The sequence below is a fragment of the Micrasema longulum genome, unplaced genomic scaffold (assembly GCF_059751315.1).
Source record: "Micrasema longulum isolate JH-2025_06_02 unplaced genomic scaffold, ASM5975131v1 h1tg000498l, whole genome shotgun sequence".
Taxonomy (NCBI): Eukaryota; Metazoa; Arthropoda; class Insecta; order Trichoptera; family Brachycentridae; genus Micrasema; species Micrasema longulum.
The window spans coordinates 220,423-247,331 of NW_028277695.1; the positions used below are offsets into that span (position 1 = coordinate 220,423).

At 31.9% G+C, this 26,909-nt stretch overlaps 3 protein-coding genes across 3 annotated transcripts; 1 reads left to right on the plus strand and 2 right to left on the minus strand.

Moving 5' to 3' along the window:
* Positions 1-147: 147 nt before the first annotated feature.
* Rheb (Ras homolog enriched in brain) lies at positions 148-7,643 on the minus strand. The gene is made up of 5 exons (XM_088227296.1): positions 7,447-7,643; positions 7,280-7,351; positions 5,153-5,360; positions 3,667-3,796; positions 148-1,470 (listed from the first exon to the last, which is right to left on the minus strand). Exons 1-5 carry the CDS (start codon positions 7,493-7,495, stop codon positions 1,381-1,383), a joined length of 549 nt encoding a protein of 182 aa, XP_088083422.1. The 5' UTR covers positions 7,496-7,643; the 3' UTR covers positions 148-1,380.
* Positions 7,644-10,444: 2,801 nt separating this feature from the next.
* LOC148281098 (small glutamine-rich tetratricopeptide repeat-containing protein beta-like) lies at positions 10,445-11,587 on the plus strand. The gene has a single exon (XM_088227303.1). It carries the CDS (start codon positions 10,577-10,579, stop codon positions 11,480-11,482), a length of 906 nt encoding a protein of 301 aa, XP_088083429.1. The 5' UTR covers positions 10,445-10,576; the 3' UTR covers positions 11,483-11,587.
* Positions 11,588-15,581: 3,994 nt separating this feature from the next.
* On the minus strand, positions 15,582-26,129 carry Vta1 (vesicle trafficking 1). The gene is made up of 4 exons (XM_088227302.1): positions 25,820-26,129; positions 25,587-25,737; positions 21,404-21,561; positions 15,582-16,127 (listed from the first exon to the last, which is right to left on the minus strand). Exons 1-4 carry the CDS (start codon positions 25,998-26,000, stop codon positions 15,700-15,702), a joined length of 918 nt encoding a protein of 305 aa, XP_088083428.1. The 5' UTR covers positions 26,001-26,129; the 3' UTR covers positions 15,582-15,699.
* Positions 26,130-26,909: the final 780 nt, after the last annotated feature.

Genomic DNA, 26,909 nt, shown 5'->3' on the forward strand with positions numbered 1-26,909 from the left:
ATTGCATAAAAATAGTAGAGTACCAAAATTATAACCGTGAAAATGATAACATCTTTAATTTTTGTTTAAATAATTGTTCGATGAAGAATCTACGTATAAAATTGGCTACAAAAACTCTGAGGTCTGGCATAAGTAACAAACTAAGCATTTGGAGATGATTTTTTTCCATTAGTTCTTATTCAGTCAGTTTATTCTTATAAAGGAATTTAAAATGATATTAATTTTAAATTCAGTTAAAGCGGTTTATGATAAGAAAGGTATTGCTTTGTCTAGTGATATTATACAGAGGTGGACAAATATCGGAACAACAAATCTATCAACAACTTCACCACATCGTAAACTATGACTAAATAAACTGTTTTTATACAAAATAACATGACAAATATGTACTGCTTTCACACCGCAATTATTCATAGTTCCTGAGCTGGCACCCGAACTTAAGACTGATCATCTTATCTTCGTAAAACAAATGATGAAATTCACCATAATGAATGTACCAATGCAAAGTTCTACACCAGGTGCAGATGAAGGAATGATGATGATATTAAATTACCTGATTCCTTTATATTCCGGGGGTCAAAACATTAAATTGTGCGCTGTTTGATTCAGAACAATAATAATAATAGATTGAAGTATAACCATTTTATGATTGCCATCAATTTAAAAAATATTTTTCTAAGTGATATGTTTTCCAAAATGGTTTTAAAATATGATTGATCAAAAATACGAAATTTAAACGTCTCAGACAAAAATTGTATAAAATTGTCATTTTATATTCAATGCTATGAATGAAACTGGCGTATCCTTTATAAATGAAACATCACTAGTTTTATGCCAAACTATCAAATTAGGTATCGTTGACAAAAAAGCTGTATGTACAAAATTAATTTGTCTCTTTTGAATCTTGTCTAGTGGAAGGAGATCAATAAAAAATGTTGAATAAAAAATATTTGCTAAATGTCCATAATATATATATATACTCACATATTTTAAATTTGGTGGCCATTTTCAACGAGTTGTAAATAACTCATTATTAGATAATGGAAATCAAATTGGGGTAGAGTGGGGTTTGAACCTCGGACCTCTGAACCATGAGTCTGCAACACTAGCCACCGGACCACAACCCGATTTGCTGTCTATCACTATATCTTGTAATTCTATGGAACATTTTGTAAACATACATACATACATTTTACATACGCATTTTGTAAATGAATTCAAACTACATGTACGTATGCATATATATTTATAAGTCAAGGTCTAAATGTAATTGATGTTTTCCACCAAGCAATCTACTGCCCAAATGTCTTCGACAATTGTCCACCTCTGATTTTTAATGTTAAATTAAATTACGGTAACTTTTGGTAACAGATTTTCAATTCAGCAGACTACACAGCCATTTTTCTCTTGTATATTTCCATCTGCTCTCTCAATTTCAACTAGCATTGCGTGGAATATATCTGAAACAGACTGAAACAAACATATTTAATTAAATAATAAATGTTTAAGTAAAAAAAATAAAAATAAATAATGCTGGGCTGTCATAACTCGATAAGTACAAAACTTTACCTTTTGATACTTGGGTTAGTCATATAAATATAGGTATATATATATATATTTTTTCAAATCCCGAATATACAGCCTTTATAAAAACTTTCCAAGATCAAATATTTAAAAAAAGACAATGTCCCATTTCTTGCACATCATTAGTTCTACGATCACGACGATATGTAGTTTAAAATTAAAGATGTACAATATTTTTATTGTGTTAATCATTGATGAATTCTGTGCCTCCTGTGAAAAGTGATTTAAGTCGAGTTGTTCCCTTTTTGTGATTTTTACATAGAAATTATCAGAAAATAATTTGCGATTTTTTGGTCTAACTTACGTTTTTCTATCTGCTATAGTTTCAGCAATAGTTTGGTGCAAAGTGATATAACTTTTTTTTTTGCCAGGATTTTGGCAAAAAATTGTAAATTTAGATATATATCAAGTTGTAACCCCTTTAAGTAATTGCTCCACACATTGTTTTTTGTGCTTCGTGGTATAAAGAGCGGTTATATTCATTTTCACATTTTATTTTTTAGTATATTTAATTTATTATATAAATAAAAGACGAGTGATACTTTAATCCACAAAATTTGGAATATCCAGTGACCGGTTTCATCGTTTTCGCGACATCTTCGAGACTGTTATCTTTATTAAGGAGTTCAATGTATTTATACGAAACAGACATAAGGATAGATAATTCAAAGTTGTATGAAAGTAAATAAATAAAGTTATTTTTATCTTAAGGATCAGTATCAGGACAAATTCTAGGGGACGCCCACGCCGAGAGTACCTGGAGGACCTATTAGAGGACGTGCGCTGCTCATCATATGTTGACTTTAAAAGAGCCGCACAAGACAGAGAGGAATGGAGGAGAAGGATGAAAGTAATTGCTGCCAGCCAATCCCAGGATTGAGACCAGAGAAGAAGAAGAATTTTGATAAAACTGTGCCTTATTTTTATGTGAATTAATGATTTTGAAGAAGTTTAATAAATGTTAATTATTTTTCTGAAACTTGTATTTATTTACACAATAAATATGTACTTTAATGATGGATATAACTTGACTTGTATCATTTAACACATATTTAAATAGACTAGAATTGTAGCAAACTGATACAATTCAGGTAAATTATGAAAATACCCCTATTATAAGTAAAACAATATAATCTTTGGGGTAGTATTTATTTCATTTGTTTGAGCAACATTGTGTTAGGAATATATTCTAATGAGGTATTAGATTTATTACTTTTTGTATATCAGTTTACATAAAGACAACTTATAGGTGCAACAGAATTTAACTGTACTTGAATAATTTATCAAGTAATTTTAACACATATTGGAAATAAAAAAGGTACAACTTACAGGTTTTTCATGAATTACTTGAAAACTATAATATTTACCATAAAAATTAAAATGCACAGTGAAAGTGAATGTTTTTATCTACAAAGGAAGGTACTTATGGCCTAGCCCACTTAGTTCAAGAACTAGAATTTTTTAAATCTTGTTTTTGTTCTTATCACAGGAGGCACAGAATTAATGAGGCATACAAAGGAATTACAAAGGAAGCGATTTTAGACTTCATATTCATCACTATCTGTTTATTTTCGTCTCGCCTAAAGTTTAGATTCCAAACATATTCTTACAAATTCAACTACATAATTTATATTTCTTTTAATTCAACTTTAATGAACTCTAAAATACATAAAATGACAAAAGTGTAACATTATAGGTATACAACCGTTTAACTGTGGGTCATCCAAATTATTTTATTTATTTTAACAGTTAAATGATGTACAACTGTTCAATCAGCAGCTATTTACTCAAATTTAAAAAAAATATTACCTTCATTTTTAAAAACATAGATGTCACCTTAAAATTAATGTAAGATGAGTAGAAATAGTAAAATATTTTATGAATGAAGTTGTCAAACTGGGAAGCTGGTTAAACTACAAAACTCGGGATTACATATTATATTTATGGTTTAAAAACAATAATTTTTAGATTTTGCACTGGCCATAATTTTCATCTGTTTCAGATGTTTGTGACCATAATTGTCGAAATGAATTAATACGGTGTATACTAATATGGTGCATCAAGATAGTTCTATAAACTTACTTCATTTTTCTTCGCACTGGTTTCTACAAAGGCAGCTTTCCATTTTTCCGCTAGCCGTTTCCCCTCATCAGTGCTTATTTTTCGTTCCATGTGTAAATCTGTTTTGTTACCTACTAATACAATTGGTACGCTGAAAATCAAAACATTTTGTATATGAACTTGACACTTAATGTACATTTCTGCACAACCCAGTGCAATTAAACATAATAGTGCTCTGCCACAAGGTCAGAGTTTCATAAAATATTGAGTATGAGATTACTTTTATAAAACTGAATGCATTTATTTTTCGGTTCGATTTAGTCTACTATAGAAATGAAGAGGAAAAAAAAACAAAGTCTGCATATTATCAAAGGTTTCCGAAAGGTTGGTAAGGTCCTGGTGGCACCTGTCCTGCTGGAGGACATGAGAGAGTAAATGCCAAGAAACATGATGTTATATAATACCGGCAACACTTCCATTAAGTCTGACTCTCTGTACATGTCATAGCAGATAGGGTGATGATGAATCTCTGGCGCCACATAACCTGAACCAACCGGCTAAGGGACGGAAAACCCCGACAGAAAAACCCTGGTCCTCCTGATAGGGGGTTTGGTATGAGGTAAATAATCTCACCCTAGAAAAACCGACAGTTACGATAAATCCAAGGAGTGCCGGGAAAATGAGGAGACTCCTGGATGCAACTGAGACCCACCCAGGGTTGACGAGCTGTGATGTATATTATAATATGACAAATTGTAAATAACTTTGTTTAAATCATTGAATTACAGGGCAATTTCTTTTTCAAAGAAACATGAATTTGTATTACTTGCAAAAATATTTTAATTTTGATCGATTTTCTAAAGGTCATAAATAACTCATGCTATAAAAATGGAAATCAAATTGTGGTAGAGCGGGGTTCGAGCCTCGGATGACCTGTGAGTTCACAACGTTACCGCAGGAGCACAGCCCGTCATACTCTATTTATTTTTCATATACCAAAAAAAAAGTTATTATAAATAACAAAATAATTCAGTTATAATTTTTCTTAAAGATTAAACATGGAGTTTTAGACATGTGACATTATTTATATGTATTATGTAATGAAAAAAAAAAACGATTGAGGGAAGTAAAAAAGATAAGCTGGGTCGAAAGGGCATCTAATGAGCCTGAGAGTGTCAGAAGTAAAGATCATATTAAATATTATTGAAAACAGAAGAGAGAAAATTGGAATTAAGTAGTGATGGAGCAAACCTCGGACCTATGATCCGGAATCCGAGACATTGCCATAGGACAACTTGACTTGAATAAATTAAATCCACATTATATTAAATATCTAGACACAAGCAGGGGTAACCCGAAAAGCAGAAAATGATAAAAAAAATATATTGTGATAAGATTGTGGTAAAAGAGTTGGCACAAAAAATTACCACTTAAAAAAATAGACTATACATATTGGGTATAATTGGTACAACTTTATAAAATATAATAACAACTCATTTTTACTTACTGTACTTTACCCACAATATCAAGCATTTTGTCATATATGACTTGAACGATTTGGAAGCTTTTACTTGAAGTTATGGAATATACCAGAACATATCCATGAAAGTCCATACTATACTGTGCGGGAAATATGCTGTATTCATCCTGACCCGCTGTGTCTACCAGTTTGACTTCATAATCGGTTGAATGGAGGCGAATCGACTTAGTGAATGCTGGAAATTTTTAATATCCAATTCATGCATAATATTTTTAAATCTATATTGTGGGGCAACTATTAGAACTAGGTAAATTTTGAGTTAACAAAATCGAATAAACAAAATCAAAATAAACAAAAAACACAACAAAAACAAACCCTTCACACTAAATTTTAGAAATATATTTTGAACATTGACATTCAATACATAGACATGTCCTATAGAGTAAAATATTCAAAAAAGTAGTGACATGAAAACGTACCTATAGGTACTAAGTACTATTTATTATACCAGGGCTGCATTCAACGAGCAGGCAAATGCTACCAAACCTTGAAGGATACTCATTTTTGTTACATAAAGAAGTTTGTATTTTAACGTCAACAATCAACATTAGTTTTTGGTGGATCCCAATCGGGTTCTTTCCTTAAATTTCTTATAATTTCGACGTATTTATTTCATTTCATAGGGTTTTTAGGAACGAAAAGATAATATTAACCGAGTTTATTATATTTTAAAACCGTATTTCTCTCAGTGCATCACTGTAACTAAGAGCTTCACGATCGCCCCACGACGTTTACAAAAAATAAATATATATTTGAATATTAATTGTTTTAAGCTTTCTTAATCACTCGTGAACAAATATTTACCAATGAAAAGTTACACAATCCTTCTTACAATTTTTGATAATTTTTCTAATAATTTTTTTTAAAAATTTTATGTATCGTATTATCAGCGCTTTAAAAGTTTTGCATTTCTGAAATAACTCCGTGTGTGACGTCAGAGGTTCGTTTCCGCTTATTCTCATAAAATTCATCCAATTGGTCCATCCATGGCAAGCAAACCGGAAATCTTCCATAGCTCTCATATTTGGTTGATTCATATGAACCAGTGACGTCATTCGAAGTAGTCCGTTTTTATTAAAATGTTTATTTATAATTTTTTTCGTACATTTTCAGGAAACTTTTCTGTACAATTTAATGCTCCAATTTTTACCACGCGCAAGAAAACATTTATTGTATTCAATTTCCCGTAGGGCTGAAGTTCCTCACTATGACGATGATTTTGAACATTAAATTATTAGAAATATATTTTTAGGAAAGATCATAATGACCAGCACTACTCTCTGATTGCTAGATATTACTTATTTAAATATATTACTTAAAAGTTTTTACATCAAAAAGATTTACAAATATTACTTGCTGTTCGTATGTTTCTTGTTTTTCATTGAGTTAGATCACTCGATACGGGGCTTTTGGCCTCGTAGAGTTAGGCTTACGTTTTTTATACTGTAATATATATCTTTATATGAATAAATAAAATAATGTATCATCTTCCTGATCAAAGCGTTTCTATAATTCTTATTTTTTTCAAAAAAATACGGAAGTCTAGTCATTTACAGTGCTTATGACCTGCTGCCTTGACTGGCTGGTTTAAGCGATCACTTTTCCCACTGTAGTATTCACTGAACTATTTCCCGAGTTGTTTGCAAGAACATTTTTTTCATTTCTTAAAATTATGGATTATAAGTATTTCCAGATTTATGAATTTGGTGGAAATTGAAGGTGTGATATTAAAATAAATCATAAGAGAGCAATTTTTAAGTAGTTCCACTTAAGAATGAAATAAATACCGAGAGGCAGTTGTTAAAATAAAACAAGTTTCCTGGTGGTTGTTAAAACATAGTGATTTAAAAAAATCTTTATTTACAACCAGATATCCATTCAAGAATTGAATATCTTATTTTACTTTTCCAAACACAGATACTATTTGTAATTTATGAATGTTTTTAATACTGAATATTTATTTTGATAAAGGATTTACCAAACCTCTTTGTAAAATTAATAATAGATTCCTATAAGACTACACATCTGTTTAAGTTAGTAAACAAAGGTCATGAAACTAAAAAATCAAAAAAGAAATTTAATAAAAATACTTACTATTTTCTATTGTAGGATCATACGAGTCTACAAATTGTCCTTCGACAAATTGAATAATTAAAGATGATTTTCCTAGATAATAAGAAATGCCATCGGTTAACAGATTATTTCAACAAGTCATATTATAAAATGTAACAAACAATGTATGGTTATTTTCTAAGACCGACCTACAGATCTGTAACCCATCATCGCAATTTTTCGCTGTTTCGAAGGCATTTTCAATGTGAATATCAAAACTGTAAAATATTCGATACAAATATTATGAAATGTGAAGGTATTAATTTATGTAAAAAGTTTTTTTTTTGCAGTCCATATTGACCATAGACAATAATGTAGATATCACAGACTACAGATATCGTAGATATTAAAGAACACACCAAATAGGTAAATAATAAGGCATAATACATAACCATAGAACAATTTCAGTATAGGTAGATTCCCCCGAATCAATCTATGCCCAAATCTAGGATTTGCGGATAAGGGAGTAGGGGAAACCAGGGATGAAAGTTTCAAATGAGTTTTAAAAATAATTACTTCTCTTGTAACATTTTTGCTACTAGTATGCGTCTATTCTACTCCCCTCTAACCTCTGTGATATGTAATGCCCGCGGCTCTGTGCTCCGTAAATCATATAATTATCAGTAAAATAAAACGAAAATAAATTTTCGATATTTTTTCAATGCTTTATTTTTCTTTAGATACAGAAGTCATTTTTAATATTTGTCTTTAATGCTCAAGTATGAAGATCTGTCTTCACGTTTTATATCACAAATAATCTACATTAAAATCATGTTTCTCATTACAGTGCTTTGATTGTTTGATTTTGGGAAATCAAGAAAGAAGAATGAAAGTAACAAGTTGTTACTTTAATCACGATTATGCTATTAACCGCTAGTATCAGGTTTAAGTTGCTCTTTTTTTATTTAAACCACAATTGTTAAGTGTAAGTAGAGAAAATAGAACGCCATATCAATTAATTTTTTTTCTGATCTTTGTTTTAAATTTTTTAACTTGTTGAAAAATGTTTTTGGTATTTTATTTTTGCTTTTTCTTTATTTTTATTACGATGTAGTACTATTTTTGCTATTACAATATATTATTATAGTGTATGTATATAGTATATATGTTATAAATGTACTTTTAGAACAGGTATTTTTATATCTAGCGAAACTGTTGGGATTATATTATTTCAATTCAATTCATTGTCAAATACTTATTTTGTATTGCATGTATTTACTTTTATTTTTGCTAATAAATGCCGTATTTTGGCACTGAACCTGAAAATAATACTTAACATACAAAAAAAACAGATAGGGGCCTATAGCGCCCGAGATGCTTTTGCTTCTGAAATTGCCCTACTCTTACAGTTGTTAATACCCTTACATTTCCATCAAACTCTACTGCTGAATTGTCTGTTCTAATAATGCCAATTACATCATGTACGGATGTTGCTTATCCACCGAAAACAGTTCGTAACTCATATGTGCCATCTATTTCACCATAAAGTCTACTTCTTCAATTACTTCACAAAGTTCAACATCTTACCTATTGAGTTAAAAAATATTCAGAGCAAGCCAAGTAAAGGAAAAGAATAATTTTCTTCCTATGATATTAAATCCACACTAAAAGCAAGACCCCGAAAAAGAATAAGAGGGGATAAATATATATAGGAAATTAGTAATAATGACAGACATCCAAAATTAGATAATGAAAATTCAGGAAGAAGATGTATCAAAACGTTAGCTATTTTCTTTGTGGTTGTAGAAGCTGATTTACTTTACGCTCAGTATGAAGCGAATTATTAACTATTTATTATAACTTTATCAAATTATTATGATCAAAAGGGTTTCGAAACAATAATAGACACTAAAGTTGGAATTTTCAATTTTATACAGCTGGCAACTTTTTTGCTGTTGCAGATTCGATCTGTTTTGGATTGAAATATTTTTTTTAATTTTTTTATTAATACATTTCATAAAAGGTAAATGTTTTTTTTAAATTACAGATCTACTTTATACATCTAGTAAACGTTATCACTGTAACTCTCCAAATAAAGAAACTAACTCTTGTGCTTGGAGAGTGACTTCCACTGATTTTTCATTTGTTTTCTTATCCTCAAAAGCTTATTTCCTTACATAATTATTCGTTTGATTTAACTTATAATCATTGTTACAGTTATTGAATTGACAAAACAGGAGCAATAGCAGAGAATATTCGAGTAGATGTGAAAATCTCGTTCGAAGTGTCACCTGACGTTTACTATAGATGATCCGTAATTCTGGACACCGGCAGTATAAAAGTGGTCACTTGTCACTTATACCCTTAGAGTATATATATGTATATACTCTAAACTTGTACCAATGTTTTGTAAAATAGTATTAGTATATTATAATTTATACGTATACTTACTACTTAAAAGTAGGCACTCACCCACCAGCGTTGCCAACCCTACCGATTATAAGTGAAATCTACCAAATTCGATCTAAAGTCTACCGATCTTTAAACATTTACATTTTTTTGAACTATTTATTTGTCCCCAATTTAGGAAATTCACTTATAAATTAATAAACAAAATACTCACTTTTTTCTGTTTGTTTAGAAATCTTTTTTTTCAGCCATCTCTTTATTATTACGAATACTACTTATCCTTCGGTCGTACATAATACATACGTTGATAGGTTAGTATTGGTAATTAGTGATTACCATTTATTTTCAAAGTTGATGAATTAAAATTGTCATTTACCTTAATGGTTTTAATAGTTTATATTTCATTAAATGAAATGTCAGGGGATTACTTAATAATCATGAAACGTTTTTGTCACCTCTAACTATTTTCTGCTCAAACTTAGTTACCCTTTTCAGCGATAAGTAGTTGTTATTTTATTATTAAGCTTAAAATTACGATAAATGTAAAACTTTACGTAAATTATTGTGATCTCACTGGAAATCGAATCCGGAACTCTCTAGGCAATCGTTAGCTATTATTCCAAAGGGGCGCTATTTGGTTTATTTTTTTAAAAAATAGCTTTCATTTTTAGCGAAATTTTGTAATGAAGAATGAAAAGAAAATTTTAATGAATCCCACCTTTGCCCCACACCACCGCCCTTAGGACTTAGACAATGAATCTACCGAATTATTTTCTGTATCCAGTATCTACCGATTTTCGCATGATGGAGGTTGGCAACTCTGTCACTCACAGATCCTATCATACGCGGCGACGAGTGTGGCTGTCAATATTTGATATATAAATCTGATTTCGACGTTAACCGTTCATTTTCTAAACTCCTAAATTGAAAATGTCTGACATCAAACGCCTCGTCGCAAGTATTGTTTCATTTTTAAAAACTCAACTGGAGGCTGGATTGTCCAATACAGATTCATACGAAAGTCTCGAGGTAGGAATTCAATGTCTACAATGTGCATTTGAACTTAAACCAGAAGACACCCAGGGTACCGTTGATATTCTAGATTTGTTTAGGAAAAACGATCCACTTTCCGCCTCTGAAGACGTCACAGATGAGGTCAAAGCGGAAGCCGAAGCACTGAAGAATGAAGGAAATACCTTGATGAAAGCCGAAAAGTACTCCGAAGCTCTTCAGAAATATACGCAAGCAATCGCTTTGAATAGCAAAAATTCAGTTTTTTACTGCAATAGAGCGGCCGCTCATTTCTATTTAGATAGTGACGAATTAGCTATCGATGACTGCAATAAAGCTATCTCGTTAAATCCAAAGTACGCGAGAGCGTATGGGCGGCTTGGTTTGTCTCTCACCAATCTAAATAGGCACAAGGAGGCGATGAAAGCTTACGAGAAAGCTGTAGAACTGGAACCAGAGAACGAAGGTTACAAGAATAATCTGGCCCTATCCAAGGAAACATTGGCATCCATGGCTTCTCAAGCGTCGCGAATCGGCGATATCGGGGATGGCGTGAATGTGGAAGGTCTTCTTCAAAATCCATCTTTAATGAACATAGCTACACGTATGCTGTCCGATCCAGAAATGCAAAACTTAATGTCAGGTCTGCTAGGGAACATGGGAGGCAGTCCGGGGGTGGACAGCTCGTCTGGGGTGAGTGCGCTACTGCAGGCTGGTCAGCAGCTGGCGCAGCACATGCAGCAGGCCAATCCTGACTTGGTGGAGCAGCTCCGTAGCCAGATGGGTGGTGCTGGCCAGCCTCCTCCTCCTCAGCCCCCACACTAATAGTCAGGTCTCCAATCTTATTCCAGACAAACTTCCTTCTGTTACATTTATTGCATAGTGTTTGCATTTTTGTTATAAATTCAAATAAAATGTTATTTTCCTTGATCCATTTTTTTCTTTGTAAATTTGGCACTGGGTTCAGAGAAGGGACCATCTGTCATTAACAGAAAATGAGCTTAGAAAACCAAACAAAATATTTGGACGGAAAAATATTGTGTTGAACATTTTCCAGAAGTAAACTCAAATGTTTTTAATGAAGAAATTTTAATGGTCCCTTCTGCCAACTCATCAATGAAGGCGTATTAAAAAGGTGTAAATTTGATTATATTTGTTTCGTGTGCTGGAAAATGCTAGCATTATAAATACCACTATTACAAATTTAAATTGATGAATAGGTATTTTAATGATACTAAAACCAATTTAACATACATGGTGTATTTGATAAATCTGAATGTTGCGATGGCAATTTGCTCTGTTGAATTGCTAAAAATAAATAAAAAGGTGTTCTTGCTGTTAAAACATTTATTTTTATAGTAAACTTCACCTAAATAAATACACAGAATTGCAAACACAATTTTGTTGTATTTATGACCATATGGTACAGTGCAGTCGTGTTTGTAAAAAATATAATTATTCTTAGTGGTTATTCTCTGGATATGGTGTATCTTTTATCTATATAAAATAAATTATGAACTAAATGAGGATAGATAGATACATACAGCTATAGGTAGAATTTTGTGGTTTTAAATAATTTAAAAAAAATAATTTCTACTGAATTCTATAATTTCATATAGCATACTGAAATTTCTGAAGTTTATAAAAAAAAACGTATTGAAAAGGGGAAACATTATAAACTTGTGCTCATTCTGCACTTTTTTTAAAAATGAGTGTATTAAGAATTAGTTAAAACAAAATTTATTTAATGAAAGGAAACATTCAACCATGAAATTATAATATACTGTATTCAACAATAAAAAACCCGATAAATTACCTTTGTAAATATTATTTCGAAGACATTTGAAGAAAGAATAAAAAACCAATAAATATCCTGCTTTGATTATTATATACCTATAAGACATTTAATAATCATTGATCTATAATATGTATACACTAGATGCAGCACTGAGCACCCGTCTTGTGTTCCATCCAACCTAACTTGTAGTCAATAAACATGAAGCAGCGTAAAAGGCGGGAGATACGGCTTTGAATTCACAGTAAACTGGCATAGACAGTTTTAGCCTTTTTTACTCTACTCCGCGTTTTGCACGGGAATGTTCACACCACAAAGCTCATTTTTCGGAACATAATTACAAAATATTGTTCTATGAAGCATCATTTCCATTTAATTATAATTCAGTGTTCATAATATAAAATGTTTTGTTTTTGTAAAAATAAAAATGCATTAAAAGGTTCCAACACTAACTTGCCAGGATGTTTCGCAAACTGTGTATGTATGTACCATTTAAATGAATGAATATCTTAATTTAAATTTAGGGGTTCAGTTTATTATTGGTGTGTATTTGGCTTCACCCACACAAGATTAGCATATAATTAATCTATACATTGATAAAAAAATGTCCTCATGTCTTAAACCTAAAAATCATTTAATTAAAAGCATTAAAAAAAAAAAAACAATTTTGCTAGTTGAAATTGAATTCTCTTTGTTTATATTGATAGTAACTCGACATGTGACACCTGCTTTTTAAACATATCATTATTCAAATGTTTTTTGTGTTCTATCTATCTATTATATGTATGACTGAAATTATTTGTTCATCTATTGGTGAGAAAGTAAGCATATTCAGCTGCCATGTTTTTGGGACTTGGTTTCGATTCCTGAGTGTGTCCAAATAAAATATTTAAACTATGTTTTTTTTTATATTTTACATATTTACTCGCGAAAATTATTTGAGCCTAAATATTATGTAACAAAGAGATGGTAAGAGATTTATTAAAATAATACTCAATTTTCATATAAAAATTGTAGTAAATAGACACGTTATTCCTATATTAGCTACATCATAAATATAACAAATATTGTGTTGCCCTCAACAATTTGAAAAAGGGGATGGCAAAAACATTAATGTGAGAGAAAAGTATAGATATTATTATTTATTTATATATGCCTCCACTCGTTTGCGAGTGATTTTGAAAAGTATAGATATTTCCTCAGTTTATATTTCTATATAACTCGTTATCATAGCAATAACACTAACTGTCAGTGTATTATTAATGTAATTAAAATTGAGAAAAATGTATTTAAAAAATATGACTAATTATCTGAATATTCAATAAATTGGATTGCATTTATTAATTAAACAATATATCTGTACTGTTTTATTACAGTCATAGATTAATTAAAGCATTTTACAATCACACGTGGTGTCATTCTTCTTCGTAGCGTCACGTCTGATCATGACAAAAGTCCACTAAAGAATGTAGACTTGAATTGAAATGCCATCTATTCCGCGGAAGTAATGTGTCTATTTAATCAGTATATCATTGTTTGTAGGTATAAAATTTTAAGTTACATCTATTGCATGTTAGTAAGCATGTAACTGAAGTAGTGTGGAAAATTTATGTGGATAATATAAAATATCAATAAAGCCCTTATTGTCTCTGTGATCGAGGCCTTGAAGCCCAAGACTGATCAATCGTCTTATCTTCATATAATACTTGATATGCTGCGATTGGTGTTTTGCAATATGCAAGAGGTGCAAAATAAAATTATTTAAAATATATAAAACCTTGTAGACCCATTTGTGCATGTAACAATTATATATTGGATGTATAGAGGTATTACATATAAATAGAAACTGTGTTGGAATAAGTAAAATAAAATTTATAAATAAAATATTGTTATAAAATCGTGTTTTATTAAAAACAGTACGTGCTTTTCAATTAATTTACTGTACAGTTTTTGATCCAATGATAATATAAAGATACAAGTTATAGCCGCTCTAGATGAATATTGAAAAAAAATAATTTTTAATGTTTCAAAAATCTACAAAATAAGACTACTGTGAGTCACCATCGAGTTAAAATATTTGAATAAATATTCAGGTGAGTTGCAAAACCTACTTAATTAAAGAAATGATTTATTTTTGTAATATATTCATTGTAATAATGTATGGATAAATTTTTACATACTATTACACAATATTTTAACATAATATGTTGCAAATTATTCCCGTGTCAATGAAGTTTTTTTAAACTTATCGTAAATTACCTACTTTGTTTTTAAATACAGAGTTTTTAAATCCCTCAATTCTACTATTTCTTACACTTTTACTAAAATCATTGGGAAACTGCAAATGTAAAAGAAATAATATGCTTCTTTTGTATTGCAATACTTTTTTTATTCAGAAATTTAAAATATAAATAACCTTCTTCCCGATTAATTTCCATTATGTACTCTATATAATATAATCTATATTGTATATTGGTCTCTCAAAGAACTTATCGGGACAAATATGAAAAATATAGGCTTTGTCGTGCATTCTATAAGCTTACAGTTGTGAAGCTATGTAATATTTCTTTCTTTCTTCTTCTTTTTCTACATCTGCTCCTAAGTGGAGCATGTGGACATCACCGGGTGCCTCCAGGAGTCCCTATTGCCGGCCAGTACTCTCGCCTCCTTTTACATCAATCCCGCGTCCGTAAGTCCCGCAAAGTATAGCCTTTCAGGACGGCGGGAGCCCGCAGGTGTGAAGAGGCAACTTGGATTTTAAGGCTTTCCTGAAGCATCGACAGCACGAGACCTAGCCAGGTCCACCGCACCATAAATATGTTCGTTGTAGAAGGCTCGTAATAATTGTGATGTCCAATTTTTTACAGAAATACCTTCTACTAAAGTATTTTTGTCAGAGTAGAATTACATCTCAACAGAAATAATTAAGATTTTGAGAAGAAAATATTACAGGACTTATGATATATCATGGACTGATATAAGTGATCACTTAATACAGTGTATAACATTCATAATTCGACTTCTACATAGCTATCTCAAAAACTTATTTCTTTGTGTTAAGAATTATGTAATTCCATCTTTATTATAAACATGAAAACTATAACCTAAATATATATTCCAAAAATATTATTTATTATAAATATTAATTTTTCAAGCGATGCGAGTGCTTATTTTGTTTATTTTAACATAAGCTGAAAACTGAGTAAAGACTGAAACCTAATTGTAAAGAGCAGTACACATTTTAATATTAAGGTGCAGGATCTTTTCCAGTTTGTAAAAGTTGTAGGGCATTTGTTAAATTAGAAATGGCTGTTTTAACATCGTCATAGTTTAAGGCACTCCCAGCCCATTTGCAATACTTTTGAGCTTTTGTCATTTGCTCCGGAGTCAAATGTACAGCAGAACTAAAGATAGGCACCGGGTTTACTGAAGGAATTGAAGTAGGAACAAATGGTTGGAAACCTCCTGGGTTTGTCTCAGGAGACTGTGGCACGGATGGTAAGAAATTAGAAGTGGGTTGGGGCGGTGGAAGGTTAAAACCCATATTTTGTGGTGGAATATTTGGTTGACTAGGTTCGTTAGGTGTGTTGTTACTAGGTTGCGCAGGAGTGATATCACTAGACTCATAATTTGTTGGGTTTTCAAGGTTATCCTCGTCATCAGAAGGCATAGGACCTGCAATATTAAATTCAAAATAGGTTATTAGCAAGTAATAGTCAAAAGATTCAAGTTTATTTCTAGTTCTCTTCCATATAATACCAACTATCCGGGTTATTGCGCACAATAAATAGTTACATATCAAATATTTTAGTTAAAATAACACATTTGAAATACAATATACTTCTTATCATTAAATAAAACAAAATATGAAATGGGAAAATATCATTTTTCATCCAAAGAATTAAGAACTAGTAAAAAATTGTTCTGTATAATGTTATTAAAATAATAAATAAATTGAAAGACATAAAATTATTTCTAAATTTCTAGACCCATGTTTAAAACATGCTGGCGGAATGAGTTCATTTGCTATAACAATATGTTATTTCAATAAGGATAAAAAATATCCCATCTTTATATATATGATTCCTCTGTAAGTGAGATGTCACTGAACTCCTCCTAAACGGCTTAACCGATTTATGTGCGGTTTTCAGAGAAATATAGATCTTCACGCTGTGCGTGTTTGTAGATATTAAAATCATCAATCCAATATGTTAAAAAGAAGTCAAGAGCATAAATGTTTTATTGATCGATATACCAGGGTTGCATTCGAGGAGAATGCATTTACAAAAAAATGGAATGATGTTGTTTTTTGTGTATAAAAAAGTTTGTTTTTGAATGTTTACAAACAGCATTTGTTTTTTGTGGATCTCAATCAGATTCTTTCATTAAATTCATTAAAACTTCTACCCATTTATTTATTTTTATTGGATTTTTGGTAACAATAAAATAATATTAAATTCAATAGATTTAAAAAAATCGTATTCCTACCCGAGTTTGATGTTTGCAAAAAGAATGCCATATTTGAAAAAGTATTTATTTTGTGTTCTGGAATTCAACCATAAACAAGTACTTCTAAAACAAGTTGAGTTTTACTATAGTTTAATTTATTAACGAATTTGGTTTTACTATCATTCTACTATCAATGCGTTGTTTCACCCGCGTTTTTATTTGAATGAAATATAACCACTGTTTTTTTATTCCAAATCTCAAAAATGGAATATTATGTTTTATTTATTTTTTACACATTGTTACACTGTGGAATGTGACCTTGCAAACAATAAGGTGAACAAATAAAACCACGTGGCAACATGGCATATTTAAATGCAATCAAATAATAACATCGGTCAACAGAATTTTAAAATAATAATTTAAAAGTTTGACAATTTCATATAATAAAAACCGAAAAACAATAAAAATATTTGAATATCTTATTTGAAAACAAAAATGATAAGAAAAATTAAAAGACGACAAAAATACGGTAATCTAACAATTTCTGAAATATTATAATGTAGGCATAATCATATTTGAATACATCAGACTGTGTCCAATAAACCCCCTACTTTGCCCCACTTTCACCGCACGCATGCGCGAAGTTGCCGCGTAATGTCAGATCGCGAAAAATATAATCAAAAAACATTTGTGTTTATTTATTTATTATATATATACGGCCTAAGCCAATTACAACAGTTACATGAAGAAACATAAATGCAAGAAACTGAACAAAAAGAACATAAAACTATTTAGCAAAGACAAACAAGGGCAAAACAATAATTGTATACAATATATTAAAAAAAACGAAAGACCTAAAACTTTGAGCTAAACCATGCCAATCCAACCTTATCCCACACTGTTTAGTCGCAAAGAGATCTACGAAAAGCCGGAAGATCTATCCCAAAAAATTCCAAGTCGTGTGATGAATTGACTAATCTACACATTCTGGACATTGGGGCATAAAACCCAAAGTTGCTCTTAGAAGATTTTATAAATAGCAGATTTTGACTTCTGGTGACACGGTTGGGAACATGAAAAGAAAATGATTGCAACAGAGATGGGACATCACTTAAAGCATTAAGTATTTTGAAAATGCATATAAGGTCCATCTCAATTCTACGTCTCTCTAATGAAGACAGATTAAGAGATTGCTCTATTTCAATATAGGAATAGGAATAGGAAGGTGTTAGTAAATGTTAGACATAGAATTAAGAATAGTCCAGAAGGAGCATAGAATCATATTTGAATACATCGGACTGTGTCCAATAATTCCCCCACTTAGACACAATTTCGCCGCGCGCATACTTGAAAAAAAAATTTACTACTCTGGCAACACTAACGAAATTTCCATTTTGTTTTTTCGACAATCTGACAGATGGAAAAATAATTTTATTTTTAAGTAATGCATTTGTTATATACACATTCATTAGCTAATTACACATGAAATGTGATTGCATCCTGTTTCTTTAAGATCCTAGCAGTATTTCTTCACTTTAAAAGGACACAACACGGCATAGTTGAATTCAAATCAGGAGTTGCGTACTGAGCGACGTCTACAAAGAAACTAATGGGTCAAAACGTAAACCTACTCATTTATGAGTAGTCGAGTCGCCTTCTGTTTGATGTGCGTATGCGGTTTCTGGAATATTCTTAATTCTATGATGTTAGATAATAAAAAATAAAAAAAACCTATTTGTAATTTCTCTATAATTTTATTGTACTCGCAGAAACATTGATTGTCACAGCAGAGTAGATAAGTAAAGGGTGATTTAATAAGAGTTATTTAATTAATGAACTTTGAAAACAAATTTAAAACAAACAAAACAAATTTTAATTTATTTCAACAGAGAGGGAAAAGTATTTATACCAGCCGATGACAGGTCATAAGCCCTGTAAATGCCTAGACTTTCATATTTCGTTCTCAAAAATGTTTTCCCTCTCTGTTGAAATAAATTTTAATATTAATAACTCCCTAGGGAGGAAATACAGCCAGTCTACAAGCATTTGGACATACTCAAACATTGTTGAAAAATAAATTTGACTGCCACGAAATTGAACAGCCGAGGTTTGGTAGAAAAATACTGTCAAATCGTTTTCAAAATGTTTTGGTTTTTTTGACGATTAAATAAAAAAAGTCATCGTCGAACGAACTCTCCGATTTAGATTGCTCAAGCATTTATAAGCATAATCCATTCCGTATTCGGAAATAAAACAACACTGAAAGACGTGAGTAAATAAAGATAAACGGTGAACGTAAAAAATGATACCATCTTCATTATTAACACATTGTCGTCGGGACACGGCATTTGCCGTTTTTCGCGGACTGTCGGTCAACCGCGGGACACGGCAAATGCCGTTTTTGTCGACTGTCGGTTGTTGGCGGGAAACGGCATTAAACGGGTTTGTTATCAGCGTGAAATAAAACGCCTTGAAGGGTGATTTGCTACCTGGGGTGCTAGGCGACAGTCTGTCGACGTTATTTGAGATGCCTTGTCCGGATTGGCTAGTGTGCCACTTGTAAAGGCGTCGCCAGAAATCTAGAGTTTTATGCGATCTCAAACTCCAGTTTAGTTTAAGTCATTTCACGTATTGGACTATTTTTCATACCGCTCGCACTGTTTTGTTTACTGTTTGGTATTTTCTTATTTGAATATATTAGCATTGTATAGGACGTTACCCCTACAAAAATGTCTTTACAAGCCAATGATAGTGACGATGAAGTGTATGCCGACAATTTATCTAATTGTTCATGGAATGATGACATTGAAGAGTTGTCAGACAAAGAACCGAGTGATGATGAACAAATACCAAGACCTAGAACGTTTCACCGTCGCACTATTGAAAGTGATTCTGATTCGGAGACGAGCTCAGATGAGGATGTGGACGAGTGGTCATCGTTTGATAATCCTCCAGTTCTGGAATCGTTTTTAGGCCGCCGCGGTTTGAATTCAAATGTCCATTGTCCTCAAACTGTAAGTGATGCGATAGAGTTATTTATCGGTGATGATTTGTTTGAATATTTTATAAACGAATCTAATAGATATTACCACCAAAACTCACATAATTACAAATTATATAAAAAATCGGGAAAGTGGAAAAATATTACTTTGAAAGAAATGAAAAAGTTTTTGGGGCTGATTATTTTGATGGGACAAGTTCGAAAGGATATAAGGGACGAGTACTGGTCTACTGAACCAACAACCGAAACTCCTTATTTTGCTAAAACGATGTCCAGAGACCGGTTTCGGCAGATATGGAAAGCGTGGCATTTTTCTAACAATGAAGAAATCATAGATAGTTCCGACCGATTATGCAAAGTAAAACCAATTATTGACCACTTTTTACCTAAATTTATTTATTTTTGATGATCAAATGTCAAATATGATTTCTTTGAAAATTTCGATCGAAAATATTATTTGGTTTAGAAATTGTGTCAATTTTAAGAAAGCGATATATTTTTGCGCTAATCGCGAAAAACACCCGCTATAGGCTAGAGTCTATTGTTCGAAGCGCCCGACTACAATGTGTTAACAACTTCTGTCGGGTCCGCTAGTTTTGTATAAATATATTTATTGCTCAGCAACCATTATTTTAAAAATTAACAGATTTTAATAAATAATTGGTGTGTAAGCACTGGCGGCTCCTGACCGAAAACATGGGCAGTGCATTTCTTTATATTTTGTCAACTTATATATTATGTTCAATAATATTATAACAATATGACAGGTGTGACGTGATAAACAGGCAATAGTATGACAGATGACAGCCCGCGCATCGGAACCAGGAACGTTAAATTCGCCTAACATTATACGCACGTTATAGGATACTAAATCAACTAAATTCGTAATAATATCATGTCATTACGCATGTTCAAAGTGACATTGCAAACAAACTTAAATCTGCGCATGCGTTGGCAATGCCGGGAGTATATATATTATCTTCTCAATCTAACGCACGATTCACCGGTATAAAGCGTTGTCTATCTCGCTCAAATGACGATCTTAGGAGAAATTACATATTTCATACAAATTCAGGGTAAAGAATTGTGCAAAACAGAACATGCACAGGGAGGATTGCGCATGCGTAGACAAGATGAGAAAATCGTCCGCTAGAGTCGATCTCGCTAGATCTTTTGGCGCTAGTATTGAATATTATGATGTTTACGAATATAATATTGCAACGAATCCCTGTTTCTTTGTACCTATAACATATTTTTACTATCAATAAAATTACTCATTTATTTCCACATATTTTTACTTGGCGGTGCACTGCACTTATGCACATACTAAGGAACCGCCTCTGTGTGTAAGCATGAGGAGATGCATGAATGTAGAGAAAGTGTGGCGTGTATATAAAGACATAGTGGTGTGTTGTTTTATATCCCGGAAATAGCATGGTGGTTTGTCTTTTATTTCTAGTAGAATTTACCAGGACATAAATATTGAAAATTGTGGTTGTACCTGATACTGGTGTTTCTCCATTCTTGAGACAGTTATGGATATAGGCGGCTTTCCATTTGGCATATTTACGATTCTGGATAACTTCCTCTGTGAGTTCCCCAAATGTAGCCATAACATCATATATCATACCACTTGTGTAGAAAGCTTTCACTACATTCCTGAAATAATGATACTATTAGCAAAATGATATTGCAGTACCTATTGAATATGATAAACAATTTTAAACAAAAAAATAAACAGTCAAACTTGGTTATTACGAGGAAGATGGGACCGATTGAATTTGCTCATTATAAACGTTACTCGTTTTACCAGAGAAATGTTTTTTTTATACAATCGCTATTGCACATTGTCACTAAGTAAACAAGTAAATATGGTACATTGATGGAAAATCTTTCGTTTCTTCGGGTAGAAAACCATTGGAGCAATGCGTCATCGACATAGTACGATCGCACTTTCTAAATTTTTTTGTGACCGTGATATTCTTTTCAAATGCAGACAAATAAATATCCTTATTTTTCCACAATGTTGACACTGTGGATGAAGATAGAGAAAACTTTGTACACAATTCCACATTTTTCGCGCCACGTACAATTTCACGAATAATTATCACTTTTTCACGAATTGAGAGACACTTCCTCTTGTTAGTAGACATGTTTGTAATTCAGGGGTTAAGTTTTAACTGATCTGGTCTAGAACTTATTTGACATCACCCACTTGTAATGTTTATTGTGTATTGAAATAAACATAGAAAATTAAAAAATCTAAAAAACCCCGTAAAAACCCCCAAAACAAGCATGTCATTCATAAACTACAAAAGCAGCTGTAAATTGTAGCAATGTGCCGAACCGGCACATACTAAGTTCACAAAGCTTGGATTTTTTTAAAAACCATGTGTGTTCATTTATCAATATTGTCGGCGAAAAATCCAATTAGGTACTTAGACACTTACATAGCTATCATAAACATAATCCGATCCCAACGCCCGGCGGTATTTATTCTTTACGTAAGCCGACCGTTTGGATTTTATCACTTAGGTTTTTATTTCGAGAATGATGTTTTTAACAATTGAAGATTTTTCGTGTAATTTTTGTCAATATTTTTGTTCGGTATGTCCAAGAAGTACCTCCTTATAACAGTGAATAATTGTATGGAGAAAACCATGAACTAAAATGTCAACTAATGTTTCCTCATGACATCCGAGATCTCGCAATTTCCGTGATCGTTATAACCGAGTTCGACTGTATATTCTAATCCATTCCATAAGAAATATGAGTTAGATAACGATTTAAACATTTATCTGAAGAACCAAAAGGCAAACAAAAGTCATGATAATATTTTTCAAATAGTTTTGTTTAACATATAAATTATAAGTAAATATAATCCACAATTATGTATTTTGGTATTATGTGCAAATAAATCAAATACCTCACAAGATCAATTTAAAGATAAGATGTTGCAATTTTTTCCTTTTATTTGTTGAAAATTTAAACTGTCACCAATAATTGCTATGATTTTTAAGTAGAAATGATGACACGGGGATCTAATTCAATTGACCGAACCAAACAAACAATATTTTAAAGTATATTATATACCCTGTCAATTTTTTTATGTGTGATAATCATCGATTTATTAATACACATAGATGCACCTTGAGTCGTCAAAAATGATGACACTTAACTGATGCCCAAATGCTCAATGATTCTCAATGCGTGTTTAGTAGTTCTTAGACCGCCGGCCGGATGTGATATGAGCTTGAAGTTTAAATTCAAAATCAAAATGCCCGCTTGTGTCCGAACCGGTTCGGGTTGTCCAAAAATGTTTAGATAATTATTGCAAAAAAAATAGTGTAACTTTTCATTGGGATATACAGGGTGTCCCAGAAGTCGACGTCAAGCCGGAAACAGATGATAGAACAAGTCATGCTAGTTGTGAGAAAAATGTAAAAAAAAAATCTAAGTCTTGTATTTTTTTGATTATAGGCATTTGAAAAAAAATCGAGAAAATCGACACCCTGTGATAGTCTTTTAACTCCCGTTACTACAAATCTTTATTTTATTTCAATTTTTTTTTTATTATGTAATTCTGAATAATGCTTCTTTAAACTGTGGTCCAAAATTTAAAGCTAACTGCTCCAGCTTGGAAGAAAATGTTACTTTTTGCCCAACCAAGTATTCAAAATCAACACTACTCCCAATTTTAACTGACTGTACTGAAAAAAAAATGTACTATGCTAATTTGGCAAGTAACTTTGAAAGTTGGCGCATTTAATAAGAATTCCAAAATGGTACAACACTTGCTTGATTATTTCTTAAATTAGGTGTGGACAATTTTTTTATAATAAAACCCAGTTTTGAGCATTTGTTTTTGAGAGACTAAGAGTCATTTTGCGAATTGTGAGCGAGACAGATAGTGACGTCACTTTTACTAATGTGTGAGACGGATAGATACACAATTGTGTGAGTACAATCTCTACAACCCCGGGATTATCCTCTAAGAGTTACGTTTTGTGAAACGATGGTACAAAGAAATCGGGAAGACCCGCGTTTCTTAGAGAAAATTTTATTGACTCAACATTTAAAAAAGATGGTTACACGAATCTACACAATTTACACAATTTACACGAGTGGCAGATACAAAGTCCACATTTTATGAAACTAGATCAATCACAGTATCGTTTCAAAATAAAAATGTGGACCGGAATTTAAATGGGAGAATCGTTGGACCTTTTGAGCTGCCAAAGGTCTTGAATGGCGAAGTTTATTTGGATTTTTTACAAAATAATTTACCAAATTTATTGGAAGACGTGTCATTTAGAATTTAGTTAGAGAACTTCTTGATAAAGAACACCCGGGCAGATGGATAGGGTGGGCTGGTACAATCGCGTAGCCAGCCCGTTCACTTGACTTTATTCCGATAGTGAAAAAAAAAATACTTTCATTGTGGCCAATGCAAAATTGAGCTGAACTACAGCAAAAAATAATGGAAGCAGCTGAGTGTGTTACTACCAGAAGATTCACCTGTCTAATAACCCGATCTTTTTTAAGAAGATGTCGGGCTTGTATCGCGGCTGAAAGAAGGCAGTTTGAACATTTATTGTAAATCTAATTAATCTTAGAATCCAATAATTGATGATTAATTTAAAACTTTTCTAAAAAAGAAAACCAACCCTAAACTTTAAGAAAAATGCGCCAACTTTTAAAGTTACTTGCCAAATTAGCGTGGTAAATTTTAATTGCAGTACGAATTTTTAGTGCCGAATCGTGTATCTATCCGTCTCACACATTAGTAAAAGTGGCTCCACTATCTGTCTTGCTCACATTTCGTAAAATGACTCTCTCCTTCTGACACATTAGTAAAAGTGGCGTCACTATCTGTCTCGCTCACACTTCGTAAAATGACTCTTGGTCTCTCGGAAACAAATGCTCAAAACTGGGTTTCATTGTAAAAAAAATTGTCCACATCTAATTTAAGAAATAATCAAGCAAGTGCTTTACCATTTTGGAATCCTTATTAAATGCGCCAACTTTCGAAGTTACTTGCCAAATTAGCGTAGTACATTTTTTTTTCAGTACAGTCAGTTAAAATTGGAAGTAGTGTTGATTTTGAATACTTGGTTGGGCAAAAAGTAACATTTTCTTCCAAGCTGGAGCAGTTAGCTTTAAACTTTGGACCACAATTTAAAGAAACATTATTCAAAATTACATAATAATTTTTTTTTAAAAATAAAATAAAGATTTGTAGTAACGGGAGTTAAAAGACCATCACAGGATGTCGATTTTCTCGAATTTTTTTTCAAATGCCTATAATTAAAAAAACACAAGACTTAGATTTTTTTTCACATTTTTCTCACAGCTAGCATGACTTGCTTTATCATCCGTTTCCGGCTTGACGTCGACTTCTGGGACACCTGTATAAAAAATAAATGTTGTATCAAAACATTTAAAAACAAACTTTTTTATTTACCGAAAATGGGTATCTTTACAGTTTTTGTACTAAATGAATTCTCCCGAATGCAGCCCAGGTATAAATAAATTCGGTAACAATGAGTACATTTTCGTGTCGCTACTTTATTGAATATTTTACTCTATAGGTCGATGGTGATGTTGGTTATAAATGACCTAATAAAAAACGTAGACGTATTCATATTTCAATAGTTGAATAATACTTTTACTCATAAACTTACTTTCCGAAGTTCCCTTCACGATCTTGCTTGTCAGCATACATAAATAGTTTCAGTGCGTAATTTTCTAAGTGAGCCTGGGCAGCCACTTCATTAGAAATTGCTTCATTATTTTGTAGAATTTTCTTTTGCTCTTCAAGCCAGTCCATCAATGCTAAAAAAATAGCGTTACAATCAAAATATTGACGGAGCATTTTCATTATTACTAATTATAATAAAAATAAATAAGGACATACCCACGAGAAGCTTTGTTTCTTCTGGGGTTTTCTTAGTTGTTAATTTTAATCCGACTTGCAGGGCGTGTAAACGACTCCAATACGCCACAACTGGGTCTCTATTGTCATGTTCGCTAGCTGTTTTCAAATAATGTTGTATTTGTTTTAAACTTGCTGGGCACTCTGGTAAGTTGACCGACATTATAGGTATTATTTGAATATATTAAAAGTTGAAAGTCGATATTATTGTTATGTCCTCAAGATAATTATTGTTTCGCGTTTTGACGTTTTACGCAATTCGACGCAACTTGTGCAATTTGACGTTTAAGCATAAAACTGAAATCACAGATTCAGATTGTACATTTTTTTTGTTTATGGTAAACGTGAGGGCGAATGCTGCCAGGTTGGTTGATATAAAGTATTTCATAATACTAGCAGGCAACGGTCGGCTACAGTCTGTCACATGCTAGAAAATTCGACCCTACGGACCACAAAATGCTACTAAATCCACACATAATTTACAGATAAATTTACTATCTGCGCATTAAGTTCGGTAGTGATTGAATAGTGAAGAATCTGTAATTTAAAATATTAACAGTCAGCTGTTGACGACTGTTACATGCTAGTAAGTTAGGACCTTCAGGCCTTATTTAATCGGCCCTACTAGCCTTGATACATATCTGTACTCTTGACAGAATGAAGAAGTTCAGCCCTACAGGAAATTCGGTATGATAATAAAATAAAAAAAACTGCTTTGTACAACGTCACTATTTCTTATGAATCGACCAATGATAAAAGAGTTGTGAAAGATTTCTGGTTTATGGTAAGCCAACGGACCAATCGGCAGAACTGACTGAGAAGAAGCGAAAGAGAACTTGGGTCGTCACACGCGGAATAATTTCAAAAATACAAATAATATTTTAAAAAATACAAACTTCAAAGAATCATATCGCTGACAATACGATACATAAAAAAAAAACATTTTGGCTTCGTTCACTATTAACAAATATTTTTTATGAACAAATCTATTAACAAAAAAAAAGAAATAATAAAAAAACCACCGAACTTCCTCATTGATCGGCTCTTCGGACCTTGGTTAATTAGGATCTCA